At 33.9% G+C, this 24,611-nt stretch overlaps 2 protein-coding genes across 3 annotated transcripts; one reads left to right on the forward strand and one right to left on the reverse strand.

Moving 5' to 3' along the window:
- Position 1: 1 nt before the first annotated feature.
- LOC117342395 (chromatin complexes subunit BAP18-like) lies at positions 2-11,586 on the forward strand. Of its 2 annotated transcripts, XM_033904554.1 has the most exons (6): positions 2-123; positions 3,475-3,569; positions 4,258-4,359; positions 7,624-7,793; positions 9,066-9,155; positions 9,773-11,586. In XM_033904554.1, the coding sequence occupies exons 1-6, from the start codon at positions 106-108 to the stop codon at positions 9,793-9,795; spliced, it is 498 nt and encodes a 165-aa protein (XP_033760445.1). In that variant the 5' UTR covers positions 2-105; the 3' UTR covers positions 9,796-11,586. The 2 variants fall into 2 exon arrangements, with proteins under 2 accessions (XP_033760445.1, XP_033760446.1); XM_033904555.1 differs by lacking the exon at positions 4,258-4,359.
- An 11,400-nt stretch (positions 11,587-22,986) lies between these two features.
- Positions 22,987-24,111, reverse strand: LOC117341865 (leucine-rich repeat-containing protein 4-like). Its single transcript, XM_033903724.1, has one exon. It carries the CDS (start codon positions 24,109-24,111, stop codon positions 22,987-22,989), a length of 1,125 nt encoding a protein of 374 aa, XP_033759615.1.
- Between the last annotated feature and the right edge of the window lie 500 nt (positions 24,112-24,611).

The raw sequence follows: 24,611 nt of genomic DNA on the forward strand, positions 1-24,611 counted from the left end.
TCCGTTGTAAACTTTCCTATATCCGGTGTTTCCCGGCAAAGAAGAAAGAACATTTTTCTGTGCAATTTTCACAGCCTCTGGAGTTGTACTTTGCTTTGCAGGATCATGAGTTCTGCAAGCAAGGTACCTTTTATTTGCATTGTTTTTGTGTTAGTCATGCACAGTTATATGTATCACCAAGATCACATTTAGATTTAATTGGTTGAAGAAGACAATTCGTCACTGTTTTGAAGAATACTTTCTATTGAATGATTGAGGCCGAGTTGTCTATTTTAAGCTATACACAAGGCCGAGTTGTCTATTTTAAGCTATACACAAGTTTTTAGTCTTGATTATTCATTTATTGTGGTGCAGCGTCCGTCCTCAGTAAGATTATGTGTTGTCATAATCGTTTACATGGATGTTCATGTTTGTCTAATTATCGAGAACAAATGGATTGATGCTGGAAAATAATGTCTACTTTATATTTTTTGTTTTGATGTGGCCATGGGGCACACATGAATTCATGTACAGTGATCAAGGGAAAAGCTTCGGCAGTTATTCCTTCGCCGGACTCCAACTGTTGTTCAAACTATATTTAACAATGGCAATATAGGGAAGGGAAAGGGACATCAATGCCATTTTGCTCATATTCGATTGTTTTGTGACATGAATAGCCATATGCATGGACTGTCGGATAAATTAGTTGCTGCTGCGAAAGTTCAAGGAGTAGTAGTGTGCAGCCAGCCGGGATCGAACCCGCGACCCTCGGCTTACTGGTCCGCCACTCTACCGACTGAGCTAAAGGGAAATTCCCCCTAGCCGGAAGCTAGAAGGCGACCATACAACTATGTACAGTATTTACAATTAAAACCCGGCCTTCAGCTACACTACTCCCGGCCTCCTTCAAACGTGTTCAACCCCGAACACACCAACCCAGGTTCTATCTCCAAAGAAGCCTCTTGCTTTCACTTGGAGTGGTCTGCGGCACCTATGTAAAAGTTCAAGGAGTAGTAGTGTGCAACCAGCCGGGATGTTTGTTATTCTCTTAATATTAAACTGTGTTGTTAACATCCTGGTGGAAAACACATCAAAACATGCATTGAAGTATTCATATATTTAAAATCATATCTTCTGGACATGCATGGAAAGACACTGAGTGCATATTACTATTGGATGTGAAATATATAAAATACCGGGGGCAACTTAATTACTTAAATGGTATGTCATATATTTGTATTGTCAATTGCATGATAAAGACAGTCTGTGATGTTAATTTTTTGTCCTCGTTTGTCATTTAGAATAGTGAACCAAGAGTTTCAACAGTCTGATTGAATTTACTAGTGCAAATGATAAGACTACTAAAATCTGGAGCCAAGTCTTGCTCATTGAAATGCTTCAATTTTGAATGTTTCAATAAATTCCTTATTTTATTATAGGATTTACATTGTGTTAAAGTCAATGATTTTTCTATTATATATATATATCAGACTAGTTAGATATTTTAATACTAGTCCACACTTAAATCTACTAGTCCTGCAGGATTATACAGTTGTTTCATGCCTCTTCATGATCAGTCAACAGTCAAAACTCTTCCCTGAGGTGTTGGGACCAATCCGATGAACTGTTTTCCCGAGGCCACAGGCCGAGGTCCCAACACCGAGGGGGAGAGTGTTGACTGTTGACTGATAAGCCACGAAACAAATGTTTTGTTACCTGAATAATCAACAAGATTTCACTCATATGCTATTTTATCAGGATGAGGAACGCATAAAAAGTCTTCAGTAAACTATTACTCCAAAGTTGACGTTCCTTTGGCCTCGCAGTACACTGTAAGAATTCATACAAACCCTTTCATGACATTTTACATGGTAGCCGAATTGATCCTATTTTCAATTAGATACAAAATGCAACAAACTCTGTTATGAGATGTCTTCAAACCTTTCTGACTTTGAATCTAGGGAGTGTTGCTAGAGATACTGTTTACAAATCACGATCAGAAAGACGCTTCATAATCATTTGGTGTGGATGTTCTTTGCCAGTTAACAGTCAAAAATATTCACCAGTCAACAGTCGAAAATACATTGCAGACTGTAAAGATATATGCAAAGACCTAGCCAGAGTTTCCATAATTTCCAATGCCAGACATTAAGTAATTTGACAGACAGATGTCTGGTGCAGTGGCCCTAACATGTACAGCAGATGTCATACATATATATTTACATTTACACTGCAGCCCCACTATATAACTTTACCAAGCTCACTTGGAAGTTATGAGTCCATAACTTCCAAATCTTTATTATGACTTCATTATTATAGTGACGTCATAATTGTCACGTCGGCGATAACGAAAAATGGCTGTTGAAAAGGCTGTTCTTTGACGATAATAAGTTGTTCATTCATTATCAGAGTAAAATTCCTGGATATAGTCTTTCAAATTTGTTGTCAAATGTAAATATAAGCATTGAACTGCTTTCATTTGGAAGTTATGGGCTGATGAATGCCAACTGGACAAAGGCAAATTTAATGAAGAGCGCTTCATGTTGAATTTGCCTTTGTCCAGTTGGCATTCATCAGCCCATAACTTCCAAATGAAAGCAGTTCAATGCTTAAATGATAATGGTGTCCTGCCCACCAGACATCTGCCAACATTTCAAACATCCATCAGTGTGTCACCATCCTCTTAACTTCCATTATGTTTGTTAATGCTGTCTGAACCTCTGGAGTACATCATGATCATGACAAAATAAAAGGCTCAATCATGATCAGCTCCCACTACCAACTTGTGGATAAAAACATCAAGACTTTCTTTAATCTTGTGGTTGCAATACCATTAAATTGATTGACTCCCCTGTAATCTTCAAAAGAAATGCAACATTTTAATTATTAGTAAGTTTTTTTTCCTGACACCAATCAAATAGCTAGTTTAATTTATTGCCTATAATTTTGTCATTACATATTCTAGAGGTGCTGAGAGCAAAGGTGAACATTAACCACCTCCAGGGTTATAGAGGATGATATTGCAGAGGAAAATTAAAGTGCATAGTGGAATAATGTAATCATTGATAATGTGGAATAATCATTTTCTGGCAAGTAGCATGAAACATATCTTCATTATTTTTAACTCCATTCAAAACTTAATAAGCTTTGAAGACAAAATCAGCTTTGGGGGAAAAATAGTTTTAGAACGAAATGGTATTTTTGGGGTGGTATATGAATTACTGTATATTTTGGCTGATTTGAAATTGAAAATCATGTTAAGTATTTCTGTTGATGTAGCCTTTTGAAGAATGAAGAATAAAAATTATGTATCTTTACCATTGTCAGCAAGTCATTGAAGCATGTATATGTATACAAAGCAAAGCTCTATCTATTTAATCGAAAAAGGATCCCAAATGCAAACTCACTGTGTGTGACTGAGTCAGGTCCTCTGGGACTTTTGATTTTTGCCTTTGTCTATATTTTTATATGGTTTTATCATTGTTTGTTCTATAGGTCGGTGAGATCTTCACAGCTGCTGGGGCAGCCTTCAGTAAGCTTGGTGACCTTACCATGCAGCTTCACCCCACAGCAGAGCCAAGTCCATCCAGGTGAGATTTTCATCCTGTCAAAACAAGAATTTTATCAACTGCCATTTACTGAGGAAAGATTAGCTAAATATGTGATACCATTCTTGAAATAACAGATTTGTGTAAAAAAGAAATACAAAAAATTTATTGCAAAAATCTCATGTTATTAAAACAATTTTTTTAAGACATGAAAGCAAGGATTACATATTTATCAGAAAATAAGCCCCTGCCCACATATAAATCCCATCGTTCAATTTTTGCAGAATCATCCATTTTAAAATAGAAAGCTCAAAGAGGTTTAATTTTTGCAAATAAGTCAATCCCCAAACTTTGGTACTAAACTTTTACACTTGGGGAGGGACTGTTTTCAGGATGAATACAGAAAGTTAAGCAGCAAAATCACTTTTTATACCCCATATATGTCGATGTAAATATAGCAGATGGGAAACAGAGAACTGAATATATCAGATTTTTAATTTTGATATGTTATCTTGGCTAATGTGAAATAAAAAAAAAACTGCTGATAATATTTACATGTAGGCATTTTAGAATATATATATTTTAGAGACCCCTAAGTGTAGGAAAATGCTTTAATGGACCTGTAGGATTTAGAATTAAGGTTGGTTTTTGTATAAATATGTACAGGTACATAGATGTACCAGTATTCACTAGCATATGCATACAGTATGTACTATTGGCCTTTGAACAGTGGGAAGTGGACACAGCAAGAAATTGATCTGTTGAGAAATGCTGTAAAAAGATTTGGTGATGACTTGGACAAATTAAGTGATGTTATTAAAACAAGGACAATGTGAGTACAGGTTCCTGTTTGGAACTCTCCAAGTTCAGAAGTTAGATTTGTTTAAACCAGTTTTATTTTTATGTTTTTATTAAGTTGCATGTGACTACATGCATGTGTATAGAATGTTTAGACATTGAATGGGTATACGTAGTTGAAGTGAAGTTCTTGTGGGTTTCAGCTGAAAGAGTGACAAGTATATATAGCTTCATCTTCGCTAGCCAAGGCTTCTGATTACGTTACACTACACGAACCCTTGGCGGATATAGGCGTCAGTTCTGGCCCTCTAGCGGAGATTCAAAATTACCACTCTTTACGCATGAAATTTTCGACCAATCAAAACGAGCGTTACCGATTTACTTCATCTGAGATGTTTAGTTGTTTACAAACACACATGGAGGCTTGGGTCATTTTGATGAGATATGTGATCAATGACTTAAATAGATTGATCAAACACTGCGAATGTTTCCCTAAAGATAGTTCGTCTCTGTATATAGGTAAAATGCCATGACATAGTCGACATTGTAGCTCTGTACTGGGTGCCGCAATTTTTGTTTACTGCGAAACCAAGCCTGAACGCACAACGCGATTTGATTGGATGCCCTGGGATTCCAGGGTGCGACGGTTTGAACACGACTATATCCGCCAAGGGTTCGTGTAGTGTAACGTAATCAGAAGCCTTGGCTAGCGAAGATGATATAGCTTATATAATTAGATACTTATTTCTAATCATTTATGATAGACATTATGATCAACATTACGGAAACTTTTAATTGGTCTACATATACACTTATAAATATCATTAAAACTACAAATCATACCATACCTATAGTGTACCTAAAACAGGCTGCCAACTTTGTGTTAAAACTTAATAAGTCATCACTAGTTATAAAAGAGAGTGAAATTGTTTGTATTCAAATCTGTAATGGTTTTGCTATCATCACATTCACTTCAAATCTGCTGATGAATTAGTGTTCATATTAGCCAATTTTTATCGTAATTGATACAAATCAGATGTAAAAAAAAAACAGAATTTCTTTCTTGTGTATTTTGTAGAAATTGGAGACTTGTAGAATCAACACAAATGTCCATAATATGATTACAAGCTATACTAATTATGTATGTATGTGATAATTCAATGAGAACCATATATGCATGCTAATGCAACATTCCAATGAAATGTTCCAAGCAAATTCTAATATGTAACTTTGACCAAATGGTTATATTTTATATCCCCAGTATACCGTATATATAATTGATTAATTAAGTAATTCATTTTATGTGATATAAAATTGTAATTTTCCATTCAATTTACAGCACAAGAAAATTATAACAATATTACTATCATGAGACAAAGTTTGTAGAGGCAAGTTTCGAAAATTTAAATAGTATTTGGCAGTTGTGACCAGTAATTTGAAATTTCGAATATTTTTTTCAAATTTTCTAGAAAGATAATGAAAAGCTCTTTGTCCTGTATACATAAAAATTAGTACTTTTCTATACATGTAGAACTGTCAAAATTATTCTTAACATTCTGTTAACGTTGTTCACAGCTAATAAACTGTTCAATTGTCAATAATATGTACTTGCAATTCACAATTTTTTATACAATATGATGGTATTAAAACTAGTTGTGATACATTAGATAAACATTTATTAGGGTGACCTTTTCAATCAAACTTTGTCCGTCTCTGTCCTTCGTTAGTTAACATTTTCACATTTTCGACTTCTTTTCCAACCATTTTGAACCATTTTTGATGAAATTTTGATGAAACCTTTCTGGACCAAAAGCTGAACAAGAAACATATGGTCCCCATCCCCTTGGGGCTTAAGGGGTAGGGCCAAAATGGGTCAAATTGACTGAAATTTAAAAAATCTCCTCATGATCAAGACCTAGATATAGTAGAATCAACTACTCTAGCTACATGAATGAAAGGGTCTTAATTATAAGGTGCTTTTTCTAAATTTTAAATTTCATGGTCCCCTGGGTTTCACATTTTCCCCTGAGCTGAACTTTACAATAGTTTATATTGGAAAATCACATCTTAAAGTTTCTAAAATCTTCTCGATATCCAGATATGGTAGAATCAAATACTCTGCATTGATGGAGGTCTTTTAAAGGGTACTTTATCAAAATTGTACATTTCATGGTCCCTGGGTGTCATGTTTACTCCTGGGGAGGAGATAACTTTACAATTATAGTTTGTATAGAAAAACTCATTTTTAACATAACTTGTTTAATTTCCACCAGAAAAGATTTAGCATAACTTGTTTAATTTCCACCAGAAAAGATTCAAAATTTTATAGAATTATGGGGAGGGGCTAAACTTTACTATATTTTATATAGATTGTGTTTAGAATACATAACAGATAGTTACAGTTTAAGACTAAGGACAGTTAAGGGTCATGGGCCTCTTGTTTATTTTACAACAGTCTTGAGGGGTCTTACAGTAGGTTTAAGGAACCAGATCTAGAGTACCTGTGGAAACCCCACAGCAGGTGACCCCCATACTTTCTCACTTCCTATCGAGGAATCAAACCCCACAGCAGGTCATGACCCCCATACTTTCTCACTTCCTATCGAGGAATCAAACCCCACAGCAGGTGACCCCCATACTTTCTCACTTCCTATCGAGGAATCAAACCCCACAGCAGGTCATGACCCCTATACTTTCTCACTTCCTATCGAGGAATCAAACCCCACAGCAGGTGTGACCCCCATACTTTCTCACTTCCTATCGAGGAATCAAACCCCACAGCAGGTGACCCCCATACTTTCTCACTTCCTATCGAGGAATCAAACCCCAGTTGCCGAGGTGAAAAAGTGTGATACATTATCATTGTGAGGAATCATATATGCATATGGGATTCATATGATCAGGAGCACGGATTTTAAAAGTTTGTGTGACTGTTGCAATATGTAACGTCATTTTTGATTGGCTGATGACGTTGCGTAATAATTTATCACGAAAATAGTTCGCCAAAGAAAGTGAAATATCTTGGTGTGTATAAGACGAAATTAAATTATAAGAATTAACATTAATTATTTGCTCTGTTATAACGTCATAACATAAAAAACTGGAGTGTACTCTCTTCATAAACCGCTTCGCGGTTTATTTAGAGTACACTCCAGTTTTTTCTGTTATGATTGTATAACAGAAAAAATAATTGATGTTAATCCTTAAATAAATCATATGATTTCCTCCATGGTTGTGGCATCATTTTGTTGTCTTTGATTTAAATTTTCATTTATATTGCATTTTTTTCTTTGGACAGTACTCAGATCCGGACACAAATGAAGCGGAAGTCTTATGAGGAAGCCGGTTTACCCCAGCCTACAGACTCCCCTAAGAAGGTGGTACTAGATAAAAAGCTTGTAACTGTTACTACGGCGCCCACTGCTACAGCTGTGGCGGGAGAACCACAGGCCAAGAAACAGAAAAATGGTACGGACCTATTTGTCTGTGTTATTTCCAAATATTACACTGTGTTCGTTTGATAAATAAAAAAAACAGAAAAATGATAGGGTACAGTTTCGCTATAAAAATGAAATTATTCATATGGTGCTTTCCGTATATGTTATCAATGATGATTCGTTCATGCATCTGGATATAAAATAATTGTAATTGAGATAATAGTTTTAATAACTATAATCATATTCAGTAAACCATTATCATGAGGTTATCTTTCTATGCTGTATATGTTATGGATATCTAATCAATACCCTAGAAAGACAATGAAAAGGTCAGAACATTTACATAAAGTTTGATGAAAATCTGTCAAAGAATGAAGTCGCTAGATGTTGAAATTGAATTGAGACGGGACAGTGTCTATGAAATAACTTTAAACTTTAAATCTTTAAACCTGAAACACAACAATGTCAGAAGTATACTCATAATTGACCTCCGTATAACGTTTGATGGAAATCTGTCAAAGAATGAAGTTGCTAGTTGAAATTGAATCAGAATGGGAATGGATATGACATGATGAACATAGGCAAGGCTATGTGCAACACCACCCCCCCACCCCCATAACCCACTCCAACCCCCACCCCACAGCGAAAGATATACATATAAAACATATTTCCTATTAGAAAAAAAACTATACTAATGTATTCCAGGTTAAGCAACTGGATATTCCAGTGTATGGTGAGTTGTAAACTATAGTTGTTCATTTATATCTTATAACAGGATCACTGTATTTGGTATAAAGTGTGTATGTTCACCAGAAAGCAATTCATAAAGATTTGATCCATATGTTGTGTCAAGCACGAAACAGGATGTCAGATTAGACAGGTGTATCAAATCAGTATATGATGTCCTACAGGGTGTCAGATTAGACAGGTAATCCGATTCTTGTGATGTCCTACAGGGTGTCAGATTAGACAGGTAATCCGATTCTTGTGATGTCCTACAGGGTGTCAGATTAGACGGGTAATCAGATTCTTGTGATGTCCTACAGGGTGTCAGATTAGACAGGTTTATCTTCATAAAATCAGAATGGATTGATCCCTGAAATGCTTTCTGTATGCTGTGCCTCATACACTTTTCTACCTCAGAGTACCTGTTATATTGTTTCATAAAAAAAAATAGTTTTTTGTTTAATTTGTTTACTTATTATACTGTTATTTAAGTTTTCTCTGTTTTTGTTCATATTTGTTGAAATTTTTTGTTTGTTGTTGTTGAGAACTTTGTTTTCAGTAATTGTTTGATTTACAGATGTGACACTGAGCGCATTGAATGCCCCCGAAAGTGATGTAGATATCGAAGGTGATTCTTCTTCCTCTAAAAAGTTAGAGTTTGATTCAGGTACGAATTATAACATTAAACACCTAGTTAAATTACTAATGAATAAATTCAGTTCATTGTTAATTAGTACCAGCTGTATTACAAATTACTATGATACACTAGTTTGAATTTTCTTTAGCATTTAAAGTGAATATTTTTTACTCCATAAGGAGAATATCATTCATAAGTTAGGTATATATAAGGAAGGTTTGTTCTAGATATGCGGTAAATATTAAAGAACTTCTGTTAATCATTAACTTTTAAAAAAACCCACTGATTTTCAATTTCTAATTATGATGCACAAAACAGTAAAAATGTGGTATAAAGCAATAGAAAATTTTAAAAAAAGGTAGAACTTCTGGTTTTTAACTAATGAGCTATGGCCAATCGGCCCAATCCTACACTTTACCATCTAGGGTTATGTAATTATATATATATATAAATAGATCCAAAAGTAACAGCGAAGGTTAACCAAGGGAAATAACTCTGAAAAGTAATGATTATAATATTATCTCCTTTATGTTGAAGAAATATTACACAAATTAAAAATTCACTCTGAAGAAGAATTGTTCTTTACATTTATTTGAATATATTTGTTTGTCATTCTTTAAACGTGTAATGTAATTTTTGTATTACAGATGTGGATTCGAGTATGTTATGACTAAAGAAAACTCGTTGATATGAAACGTAACCAGTCTCTGACAGACAACTGGCAGGATGGGTTAATTTGCCAGCTGTGTTTCATTTTCTTCTGGAATTATATGTAAGAACAAAGATACTGTGAAAAAATGAGGATTTTTAGTGCAATTGTCATCTGCATTAATGCTGTGTTTAAGATTTTTGAGAGAGATGTGGAAGTGAGAGTGTTTAAGTGTGCCTGGTATGACTTGATAATGTGTGTGTGTGTGTGTGTGTGTGTGTGTGTGTGATGTTTTATGACAAGCTATTACAAGATTATCAGCCTTTTTATGTATCAAAGTTGACACATATTTATAGGGACAGTAGTTCAATCATTACAAGTCATTCTGTATTTTTGTTCATGCACGACAAGGTTAATGGATAGACAACATTCTTCAAAAATGTAGAAATTCATAATTTATACTATTTTTTACTGAATGTCAACTTAAAAACAATATTTTTACTAAATGTCAACTTAAAAACCAGGCTTATTGTTGGAAAATAACAGATCTTCCTTAATTTAAAAAAAAAATGTTATACATTGTATGTTAAAAGGGGGGCAGTTAAGTATTTTTTTGATGAAATTTAAATAAGAGAAAGTACATATTTATTGGAATTTCGATCACATCATTACCATATTTATTCTCCAATAAGCCCCCTCTCCTGATGTTAAATATTAGTATTAATGTTTGGGGAGGGCTTATTTGCTTTTACCTCGCTATTTTAAAATTAATGATTCTGCAAAAATAAAAAGGTACATTTGCAGACAGGTTTATTTGCAAATACATCAGGTAAAAAAAGTGTTTTAAGAGGCTAGGCAGCATTACATGTTTCTGTGAGTTTTACCGTCACTTATTTTTGTTTTTTTATTTTTTATTTTATAGAAATAGGACTTTCATTGTATAAAACATCTTCATTGCATTTTGTAAATACATCTCTCGTAGAATAAAAATTGTCAATATCTGTTCATTTTGAAACCAAGTTGTGTTCATTTCCCATAACAGTTTGTGTCATTTAGTTTTATCAATATTCTTTTCCTAATTTTTGTATTGTATACATGACATTTTGTGTAAAGAGGCAAATTTGTTGAAATTCATGTGTTTAATTATTCACATCCCAGTGTTACTGGTCATAATCACAGGAACTTGGTACAAATTCCCAATCCATGTTTTTTTTGGTTTGCTCTCCCAAGGAGTTACTCTCATTGCCATACATATACAATGTATATGGACCATGGGTTTGTGCCAAATGCCTGTGATCAGTTTTTCATAAAATCATGTTCTTAATGATTGAAGATTGTAGAAATACAATAGATGTATGTTCAATATGTACAAAATAAGATTCTGAAACATCATGTGATGATTTTGTCATAAAGATCTGTGTCCCACAAAATTTGTTATCATTTTCTAATAACACAAATTCCAGCTCTGCAACCAGCAACATGAAGTATACTTAAAGCTTGCAATGAATATTTTACTTAAGAAATTTTTGATTGACACCATCATGCGATTTTCCCTACCTTGATAATGTAAGCTCACCTGGTCCATATAGTTGGTGGGTCTCACCCCCAAGGGGCCTGAGGGACATGCTCAATAGGGGAAATATAACAAATTCTTTAAAATCTTTCTTCTTTAGGAATGAAAGGATTTGCTTCCAAATGTTGTATGAAGCATCATTTGGAGAAGGGGAACCTAATCAGACCGTCTCCCCTACTAATTTTGTCATTCTACCTGGAATCTCACAAATAAGCCGCAATAAATGAGAGAAAAACAATTACAATGTGTTTGTGTGATTTATTAAATCTTGTATTAAGTGACTTGTTCGTTATTTCTTCACTGCCTGTAAGACAAAAAAAAACCCATGTGATATGACAAGGCAGTAATCACAGATTACCGTGCTGAAATCACACAGCCCCACCACACACTGAAGACTGACACGATTATCAAGTCAAAACTTTTTTAAATCATAGAAAGCTTGGCAAAGGAATTTCTGATATTATATAACAAAGAAGTATAATAATAGGTTTCCCTCTTATAAAAGATTATTTCGCATACTTATCTTTCCAGACATATTTACAGATTCATGATTTCACTTAAGCTAATCTAGAAGTGACTGTGAGTGGTCTCCATCCAAAAGTGCTATTTTTGTACAAATAATTGCGAGGAATGATCCAAAACAAAAATAAATCCTACACGAAATATAGGTGATTTACAGTACTTTATTAACCAATTCATTCAGAATTTATTGTTATTGTTTCATAGTCAAACAAGAAAAAGGTATTTCAAAAATCTCATTTTTCTGATTTTTGGACAATGTTTGTGCTAAAATTCAGTTAACAGTTTTGTAGTTGCTCAACATGATACACAAATGATGTTGACAATTTGTTTTCCATTTGAAACTTTGTATATGTAGAGGACATGTATTGAATAAGTAATAATCTCAAAATGTTTGTTAATTATGTACATTCAGAAAATGATTGATGAATGAATATACAATGTTTACAGCTTCTTCTGAAGTACACTGACCAGTAAATAACAAAACAAAATATACAGTTTCAAAAGATACTGCAGAAAATAGGATGCATATATAGCAGAACTTGTTTTTTAACAAGAGGCTCAATAGGCCTGTATCACTCACTTGATACAAATGCAACTTTTTAAGTTGATCAGGGAGCTAATTGGACTGCCTCTTCCTTCCACTACGGGATAAAGCTAAATTCATCCTCTTAAATTTTGTAGCCCTCCTGTCAGATTTTGATAAATTTACCCATGGCCTTGAAAGAAAGTCAAGGTAATTTAATTGAACAGTCTTTGTAGACCTTTTGCCAGCATGTACTGGCCCAAATTCTAGGACTCCTCGCTAATGAGAAGTTGATTCAGTTGACCCCATGACCTGAGAGTAGGTCAATGTCATTGACATGAATACTTTTTGTAGCTCTTATATGCCTGCATCTTAATTTACCAGTATCATGACTGCCTCTGGTTTTAATCAGAAGTCATTTAACGATTTTAACAAATCTGAACCTTGTGACATACAAAGATCAAGGTCATTTATTTGAACACACTTGAAAACACATTTGACCTAGCTGACCTTGAAAGTAGGTCAGGTTCATTCATTTGAATAGACGTGGTAGTCCATCCCAGTGTGCTACTAACTCGATATCATTACATTCTGACTTTTATTAATGAGAAGGAAGTTGCATAAACATAAGATGATCACTAACCTCAAAGTTACCTATCCAAACGATGGGTTAGTAGTCCATATTGTGTACAATAATTCAATTGCTGGTCAAATGAATGCGATATAAGTAACAGTTTTAGAGAATGTTTAGTAAAATCTTAAGTAAAACATAAGTAATCTAAATTTGATCATGTAAACACAAGAACATACCTGTGAAGTCTTGGACTAAAAGCTTCAAGTTTATTTTAAAAAAAGTCATAGACAAATTCTTGTCAAACTAGAGTTGTTTTTTTAAGTGAACTGGTGACAGTTCATACGGCTGTAAAAGACAGATAAGTAAATGAATGATATTGAATCTGATTTATGTTATAAGGCTTTCCAAATTAAAGACATCCAATATTCTAGCTTTTGTCTCTTGACAGGTATGTGGTTTGATAAAATATCACCAAATATAAATAAAAACACAAACATGCAAGTCACTTGTATGCTTACATGTCAATCACAAATCTAAATTTAATATTACATAGAGACGAAGAAATTAATCACATAATCAAAAAAAAAAAAAGCAATGTTAGGACATATTCTTGTCACAATTATACATAATATCATGGCTTGATAAAACAATCACTTTATAGTTCACTGATAATACTTTAAAACATACTCATTAGACACAGGCGTCTGGTTAATTATTTTTTTAGCGCAACATAGTCGACATGTATACAAATCTATATAAAGACACCACAGATAGTCCGACATAGTCTACATGTATACAAATCTATATAAAGACACCACAGATAGTGTGACATAGTCTACATGTATATAAATCTATATAAAGACACCACAGATAGTGTGACATAGTCTACATGTATACAAATCTATATAAAGACACTACATGTAGCCCGGCATAGTCTACATGTATACAAATCTATATAAAGACACCACAGATATCGTGACATAGTCTACATGTATACAAATCTATATAAAGACACCACAGATAGTGTGACATAGTCTACATGTATACAAATCTATATAAAGACACCACAGATAGCCTGACATAGTCTACATGTATACAAATCTATATAAAGACACCACAGATAGCCCGGCATAGTCTACATGTATACAAATCTATATAAAGACACCACAGATAGCGTGACATAGTCTACATGTATACAAATCTATATAAAGACACCACAGATAGTCCGACATAGCCTACATGTATACAAATCTATATAAAGACACTACAGATAGCCCGACATAGTCAACATGTATACAAATCTATATAAAGACACTACAGATAGCCCGACATAGTCAACATGTATACAAATCTATATAAAGACACCACAGATAGCCCGACATAGTCTACATGTATACAAATCTATATAAAGACACCACAGATAGTGTGACATAGTCTACATGTATACAAATCTATATAAAGACACTACAGATAGCGTGACATAGTCTACATGTGTACAAATCTATATAAAGACACCACAGATAGTGTGACATAGTCTACATGTATACAAATCTATATAAAGACACCACAGATAGCCCGACATAGTCTACATGTATACAAATCTATATAAAGACACCACAGATATCGTGACATAGTCTACATGTATACAAATCTATATAAAGACACCACAGATAGTGTGACATAGTCTACATGTATACAAATCTATATAAAGACACCACAGATAGCCCGACATAGTCTACATGTATACAAATCTATATAAAGACACTACAGATAGTGTGACATAGTCTACATGTATACAAATCTATATAAAGACACCACAGATAGTCCGACATAGTCTACATGTATACAAATCTATATAAAGACACCACAGATAGCCCGACATAGTCTACATGTATACAAATCTATATAAAGACACCACAGATAGTGTGACATAGTCTACATGTATACAAATCTATATAAAGACACTACAGATAGTGTGACATAGTCTACATGTATACAAATCTATATAAAGACACCACAGATAGCCCGACATAGTCTACATGTATACAAATCTATATAAAGACACCACAGATAGTGTGACATAGTCTACATGTATACAAATCTATATAAAGACACTACAGATAGTGTGACATAGTCTACATGTATACAAATCTATATAAAGACACTACAGATAGCCTGACATAGTCTACATGTATACAAATCTATATAAAGACACTACAGATAGTGTGACATAGTCTACATGTATACAAATCTATATAAAGACACCACAGATATCGTGACATAGTCTACATGTATACAAATCTATATAAAGACACCACAGATAGTGTGACATAGTCTACATGTATACAAATCTATATAAAGACACCACAGATAGTGTGACATAGTCTACATGTATACAAATCTATATAAAGACACCACAGATAGCGTGACATAGTCTACATGTATACAAATCTATATAAAGACACCACAGATAGTGTGACATAGTCTACATGTATACAAATCTATATAAAGACACCACAGATAGTGTGACATAGTCTACACGTATACAAATCTATATAAAGACACTACAGATAGTGTGACATAGTCTACATGTATACAAATCTATATAAAGACACCACAGATAGTCCGACATAGTCTACATGTATACAAATCTATATAAAGACACTACAGATAGTGTGACATAGTCTACATGTATACAAATCTATATAAAGACACCACAGATAGTGTGACATAGTCTACATGTATACAAATCTATATAAAGACACCACAGATAGCGTGACATAGTCTACATGTATACAAATCTATATAAAGACACCACAGATAGTGTGACATAGTCTACATGTATACAAATCTATATAAAGACACTACAGATAGCCCGACATAGTCTACATGTATACAAATCTATATAAAGACACCACAGATAGTGTGACATAGTCTACATGTATACAAATCTATATAAAGACACCACAGATAGTCCGACATAGTCTACATGTCTTGAGATAAAAAAAATGCAGGTATACGCAGAGAATTTGTAATAGATGTTATGCATGAACTGTATATTCAGCTTAACCAAAACTATTACCACCATTACTGAAATATATCTACATATTGTTACAATTCATTTTGTACAACCAATTAATTCATTTGCCTTTTTTTCTGTTTTGGTTTTCATATTTTTGGCCAATGTTGTAATGGGATAGGGTGAGGGTATCTTTAAAACCCTTGGTTTGTTTAACGGGATTTGATCACAATTGTTTTCATACTCAGTGACAGGAACTCTTGGGATGACCTTGAGACAAAACTATAGTAAATATAGGGTCTTGTCCCCAGGAGGCCGCAGGGTGAGATGTAATAGAAGAAATGAAATATGACTTTTTGACTCTCGCTCCTTCCACCTTCCATACCGTACGGTAGATTTGGAATGGATTTCGTCTAGATAAATATTGAGTGAAAAAAGAAGTTTCAGTGGCGTATAAACGGTAGTTCTTGGAAATAGGCAGATTGGTTGTCAATGAGTGTTTTTCAACTGAATCTTGAATACGGTATTAATCCTCATTTAACTAGGAATTCAAAGTATGAAAATAGACAGATCCTAAAATGGGGAAGTTTTGTTTTTTCATTAGATATTACTATGAACAATTTGCTATAATATGATCTGCAATCATTTGGACATTTTGTTTTCATATGAGTAAGGGAATGTTTTATCCGAAACGGCCTTTATCAGAATTTTAAAAGGTCAATAAAACATCAGAAACCTTTGATTAACTAGGGAATGTTTAGACCAATGTTTACACCAATGTTTACACATACACCAATGTTTACACATACACCAATGTTTACACATACACCAATGTTTACACATACACCAATGTTTACACCAATGTTTACACCAATGTTTACACATACACCAATGTTTACACATACACCAATGTTTACATATACACCAATGTTTACACCAATGTTTACACCAATGTTTACACATACACCAATGTTTACACCAATGTTTACACATACACCAATGTTTACACCAATGTTTACACATACACCAATGTTTACACATACACCAATGTTTACACATACACCAATGTTTACATATACACCAATGTTTACACCAATGTTTACACATACACCAATGTTTACACCAATGTTTACACATACACCAATGTTTACACATACACCAATGTTTACACCAATGTTTACACAAACACCAATGTTTACACCAATGTTTACACATACACCAATGTTTACACATACACCAATGTTTACACATACACCAATGTTTACACCAATGTTTACACAAACACCAATGTTTACACCAATGTTTACACATACACCAATGTTTACACATACACCAATGTTTACACATACACCAATGTTTACACCAATGTTTACACATACACCAATGTTTACACCAATGTTTACACATACACCAATGTTTACACCAATGTTTACACATACACCAATGTTTACACCAATGTTTACACATACACCAATGTTTACACCAATGTTTACACCAATGTTTACACATACACCAATGTTTACACCAATGTTTACACATACACCAATGTTTACACCAATGTTTACACATACACCAATGTTTACACCAATGTTTACACATACACCAATGTTTACACATACACCAATGTTTACACCAATGTTTACACATACACCAATGTTTACACCAATGTTTACACATACACCAATGTTTACACCAATGTTTACACATACACCAATGTTTACACCAATGTTTACACATACACCAATGTTTACATATACACCAATGTTTACACATACACCAATGTTTACACATACACCAATGTTTACACCAATGTTTACACATACACCAATGTTTACACATACACCAATGTTTACACATACACCAATGTTTACACCAATGTTTACACAAACACCAATGTTTACACCAATGTTTACACATACACCAATGTTTACACATACACCAATGTTTACACCAATGTTTACACAAACACCAATGTTTACACCAATGTTTACACATACACCAATGTTTACACAAACACCAATGTTTACACCAATGTTTACACATACACCAATGTTTACACAAACACCAATGTTTACACCAATGTTTACACATACACCAATGTTTACACCAATGTTTACACAAACACCAATGTTTACACCAATGTTTACACATACACCAATGTTTACACCAATGTTTACACATACACCAATGTTTACACCAATGTTTACACAAACACCAATGTTTACACCAATGTTTACACATACACCAATGTTTACACATACACCAATGTTTACACATACACCAATGTTTACACCAATGTTTACACAAACACCAATGTTTACACCAATGTTTACACATACACCAATGTTTACACATACACCAATGTTTACACATACACCAATGTTTACACCAATGTTTACACATACACCAATGTTTACACCAATGTTTACACATACACCAATGTTTACACCAATGTTTACACAAACACCAATGTTTACACCAATGTTTACACATACACCAATGTTTACACATACACCAATGTTTACACATACACCAATGTTTACACCAATGTTTACACAAACACCAATGTTTACACCAATGTTTACACATACACCAATGTTTACACATACACCAATGTTTACACATACACCAATGTTTACACCAATGTTTACACATACACCAATGTTTACACCAATGTTTACACATACACCAATGTTTACACATACACTAATGTTTACACATACACCAATGTTTACACATACACCAATGTTTACACATACACCAATGTTTACACCAATGTTTACACATACACCAATGTTTACACATACACCAATGTTTACACCAATGTTTACACATACACCAATGTTTACACCAATGTTTACACCAATGTTTACACATACACCAATGTTTACACCAATGTTTACACATACACCAATGTTTACACCAATGTTTACACATACACCAATGTTTACACCAATGTTTACACATACACCAATGTTTACACATACACCAATGTTTACACCAATGTTTACACATACACCAATGTTTACACCAATGTTTACACCAATGTTTACACATACACCAATGTTTACACATACACCAATGTTTACACATACACCAATGTTTACACATACACCAATGTTTACACCAATGTTTACACCAATGTTTACACATACACCAATGTTTACACATACACCAATGTTTACATATACACCAATGTTTACACATACACCAATGTTTACACATACACCAATGTTTACACATACACCAATGTTTACACCAATGTTTACACATACACCAATGTTTACACATACACCAATGTTTACACCAATGTTTACACATACACCAATGTTTACACCAATGTTTACACATACACCAATGTTTACACCAATGTTTACACATACACCAATGTTTACACCAATGTTTACACATACACCAATGTTTACACATACACCAATGTTTACACCAATGTTTACACCAATGTTTACACCAATGTTTACACATACACCAATGTTTACACATACACTAATGTTTACACATACACTAATGTTTACACATACACCAATGTTTACACATACACCAATGTTTACACATACACCAATGTTTACACATACACCAATGTTTACACCAATGTTTACACATACACCAATGTTTACACCAATGTTTACACATACACCAATGTTTACACCAATGTTTACATATACACCAATGTTTACACATACACCAATGTTTACACATACACCAATGTTTACACATACACCAATGTTTACACATACACCAATGTTTACACCAATGTTTACACATACACCAATGTTTACACATACACCAATGTTTACACATACACCAATGTTTACACATACACCAATGTTTACACCAATGTTTACATATACACCAATGTTTACACCAATGTTTACACATACACCAATGTTTACACCAATGTTTACACCAATGTTTACACCAATGTTTACACATACACCAATGTTTACACCAATGTTTACACATACACCAATGTTTACACCAATGTTTACACCAATGTTTACACCAATGTTTACACATACACCAATGTTTACACATACACTAATGTTTACACATACACCAATGTTTACACCAATGTTTACACATACACCAATGTTTACACATACACCAATGTTTACACCAATGTTTACACAAACACCAATGTTTACACCAATGTTTACACCAATGTTTACACAAACACCAATGTTTACACATACACCAATGTTTACACATACACCAATGTTTACACCAATGTTTACACATACACCAATGTTTACACATACACCAATGTTTACACATACACCAATGTTTACACCAATGTTTACACCAATGTTTACACAAACACCAATGTTTACACATACACCAATGTTTACACAAACACCAATGTTTACACCAATGTTTACACCAATGTTTACACATACACCAATGTTTACACATACACCAATGTTTACACATACACCAATGTTTACACCAATGTTTACACATACACCAATGTTTACACATACACCAATGTTTACACATACACCAATGTTTACATATACACCAATGTTTACACCAATGTTTACACCAATGTTTACACATACACCAATGTTTACACCAATGTTTACACATACACCAATGTTTACACCAATGTTTACACATACACCAATGTTTACACATACACCAATGTTTACACATACACCAATGTTTACACATACACCAATGTTTACACCAATGTTTACACATACACCAATGTTTACACATACACTAATGTTTACACATACACTAATGTTTACACATACACCAATGTTTACACATACACCAATGTTTACACCAATGTTTACATATACACCAATGTTTACACCAATGTTTACACATACACCAATGTTTACACATACACCAATGTTTACACCAATGTTTACACATACACCAATGTTTACACATACACCAATGTTTACACATACACTAATGTTTACACATACACTAATGTTTACACATACACCAATGTTTACACATACACCAATGTTTACACCAATGTTTACATATACACCAATGTTTACACCAATGTTTACACATACACCAATGTTTACACATACACCAATGTTTACACCAATGTTTACACATACACCAATGTTTACACATACACCAATGTTTACACATACACCAATGTTTACACATACACCAATGTTTACACATACACCAATGTTTACACATACACCAATGTTTACATATACACCAATGTTTACACATACACCAATGTCTACACATACACCAATGTTTACACATACACCAATGTTTACACATACACTAATGTTTACACATACACCAATGTTTACACATACACCAATGTTTACACATACACCAATGTTTACACATACACCAATGTTTACACATACACCAATGTTTACACATACACCAATGTTTACACATACACCAATGTTTACACATACACCAATGTTTACACCAATGTTTACACATACACCAATGTTTACACAAACACCAATGTTTACACCAATGTTTACACATACACCAATGTTTACACCAATGTTTACACAAACACCAATGTTTACACATACACCAATGTTTACACATACACCAATGTTTACACATACACCAATGTTTACACCAATGTTTACACAAACACCAATGTTTACACATACACCAATGTTTACACATACACCAATGTTTACACATACACCAATGTTTACACCAATGTTTACACATACACCAATGTTTACACATACACCAATGTTTACACCAATGTTTACACATACACCAATGTTTACACATACACCAATGTTTACACATACACCAATGTTTACACCAATGTTTACACATACACCAATGTTTACACATACACCAATGTTTACACATACACCAATGTTTACATATACACCAATGTTTACACCAATGTTTACACCAATGTTTACACATACACCAATGTTTACACCAATGTTTACATATACACCAATGTTTACACCAATGTTTACACATACACCAATGTTTACACATACACCAATGTTTACACATACACCAATGTTTACACATACACCAATGTTTACACCAATGTTTACACATACACCAATGTTTACACCAATGTTTACACATACACCAATGTTTACACCAATGTTTACATATACACCAATGTTTACACCAATGTTTACACATACACCAATGTTTACACATACACCAATGTTTACACATACACCAATGTTTACACATACACTAATGTTTACACATACACCAATGTTTACACCAATGTTTACACATACACCAATGTTTACACATACACCAATGTTTACACATACACCAATGTTTACACCAATGTTTACACATACACCAATGTTTACACCAATGTTTACACATACACCAATGTTTACACCAATGTTTACACATACACCAATGTTTACACATACACCAATGTTTACACCAATGTTTACATATACACCAATGTTTACACCAATGTTTACACATACACCAATGTTTACACATACACCAATGTTTACACATACACCAATGTTTACACATACACCAATGTTTACACATACACCAATGTTTACACCAATGTTTACACATACACCAATGTTTACACCAATGTTTACACATACACCAATGTTTACACCAATGTTTACACATACACCAATGTTTACACCAATGTTTACACCAATGTTTACACATACACCAATGTTTACACATACACCAATGTTTACACATACACCAATGTTTACACCAATGTTTACACATACACCAATGTTTACACCAATGTTTACACATACACCAATGTTTACACCAATGTTTACACATACACCAATGTTTACACATACACCAATGTTTACACCAATGTTTACACATACACCAATGTTTACACCAATGTTTACACATACACCAATGTTTACACATACACCAATGTCTACACATACACCAATGTTTACACATACACCAATGTTTACACATACACCAATGTTTACACCAATGTTTACACATACACCAATGTTTACACCAATGTTTACCATATATTAAGGTTTTAACTAGGTTTCAGACATATTTACATACGAGGGTTGGATTTCGTCATAGTAATCTTCCTGGCTGGTTACGTTACTGGCTGGTGACCCATAGTCTGTCTTGCTTTCATATGCCTTGTTCTCTCGTATTGACATAGAGTACATATTATTTCCTTTAGGTTTTTCAACAGCTTGACATTTACGTATTAAGAAGACAATGAGTACTGTACACACAACAATAGCCAAAGTTACGGAGAGAGCAACAATCACTCCGATATAGACTGTGTTCGGCGGTGTAGTTTCTTCCTGAAGAGGGACATATTCTGTACTAACTTCAGGGCCATCCTCTGTTGTACCCAACACAAAGCATTCTGTTAGGTTACTAATCCAGCTTCTGTCAGATAAGGTAACACACACTATTTCATTCACGTCACCTGAAAGCTTCAAGGTTTTATCAACTACTAAAGAAAAGTTAGTCACCAGCTTGCATTTTTTGAAAACTTCGACATTGGCCTGTGTTTGTGACGTAGTTTGTACATTACCTGACGGAAGGTCCCATTTTAGGTGTTGGTTCTCATGGGTAAGTACCAACCCGTTCTTACACGCCTGGATATTTTCCTTGGACGAATACACATTCTCATCTGAATCACAAGGCGAGGTTGCTAGACATGTGGCCACGTTACCTTTAAGTTCCACAGGATAACTGCACTGTCCCAGATCTGTGGTAAGGGTGTAGTTTCTCAGCCAGGCAGTGGAACAGGAGCAGACAAGCGGGTTACCGTGGAATTGGAACACGGACAAAGATGGCCATAAGGAAAAACCAGCATCTGGGACCGTCAGAATAAGATTTCCTGCCATATTGAGTTTTTCCAATTTCAATAGACTTTTGATACTTTCCGGGAATACTGTCAAACGGTTAAAGCTCAGGTCAAGTTCCAGTAGGTAATTAGAAAGTCCAATAAATGCGTCAGGTATGATTTTGGAGATCCGGTTGCGACTCATATTTAGGTATAGGAGAGTGTAGAAATTGTAGGTGATTGGTTCAGGTATCTCGGTGAAGTTGTTGTGACTGACATCTAACATTTGGAATTTGATCAGATAACACGTTCCATTGAAGGCTAAGGCACGAAGGAAATTATGGGAGAAATTCATTCGGAGATAAATATAACATCTAAAGTCTCCAAAAGAATCACACGAAGGGAATTCGGTCATCTGATTTTTTGTGATATCAATAACGATCTTGGGATATGAATACCTGTAGTTACCTAAACAGTTTGAAATTAAATTTGAAATAGATTTTATTTTGTTTCTACTAAAATCAAAAACAAACATGTTAGCAGCCCCGATGTGTGAGTTATTAAAATCAAGCACATCTTGGATATATTCTACGTGATTGTCAGTCGAAATAAAAGAAAGTATGGATGCGAAAAACGGTCCTCGTAAACTAATCGGGATGTTTTGTTTCAACATATTTTTGCTCATGTCGATCACAACTTTTGAATGGTAGACTTAATGACCATTCAATAGTAAACTAGTACCGCTTGATATATTACAGGAGGAAAAATCAAGGATTCTTTTTTGAAGACCAACATTAGATACATTATAAACCACGAGAGGAAGATCTTGTACATTGTTTAAGGAGACATTCAAAT

This window comes from Pecten maximus, chromosome 14 (genome assembly GCF_902652985.1).
Source record: "Pecten maximus chromosome 14, xPecMax1.1, whole genome shotgun sequence".
Lineage (NCBI taxonomy): Eukaryota > Metazoa > Mollusca > Bivalvia > Pectinida > Pectinidae > Pecten > Pecten maximus.

Bases quoted from the DNA above. Each gene is read 5' to 3' on its own strand.
- LOC117342395 (XM_033904554.1), top strand. The intron at 3,570-4,257 runs GTGAGATTTTCA...GCCTTTGAACAG, and splicing joins GCAGAGCCAAGTCCATCCAG to TGGGAAGTGGACACAGCAAG. The intron at 9,156-9,772 runs GTACGAATTATA...TTTGTATTACAG, and splicing joins AAAGTTAGAGTTTGATTCAG to ATGTGGATTCGAGTATGTTA.
- LOC117341865 (XM_033903724.1), bottom strand. From the start codon at position 24,111: ATGAATTTCTCCCATAATTTCCTTCGTGCCTTAGCCTTCAATGGAACG.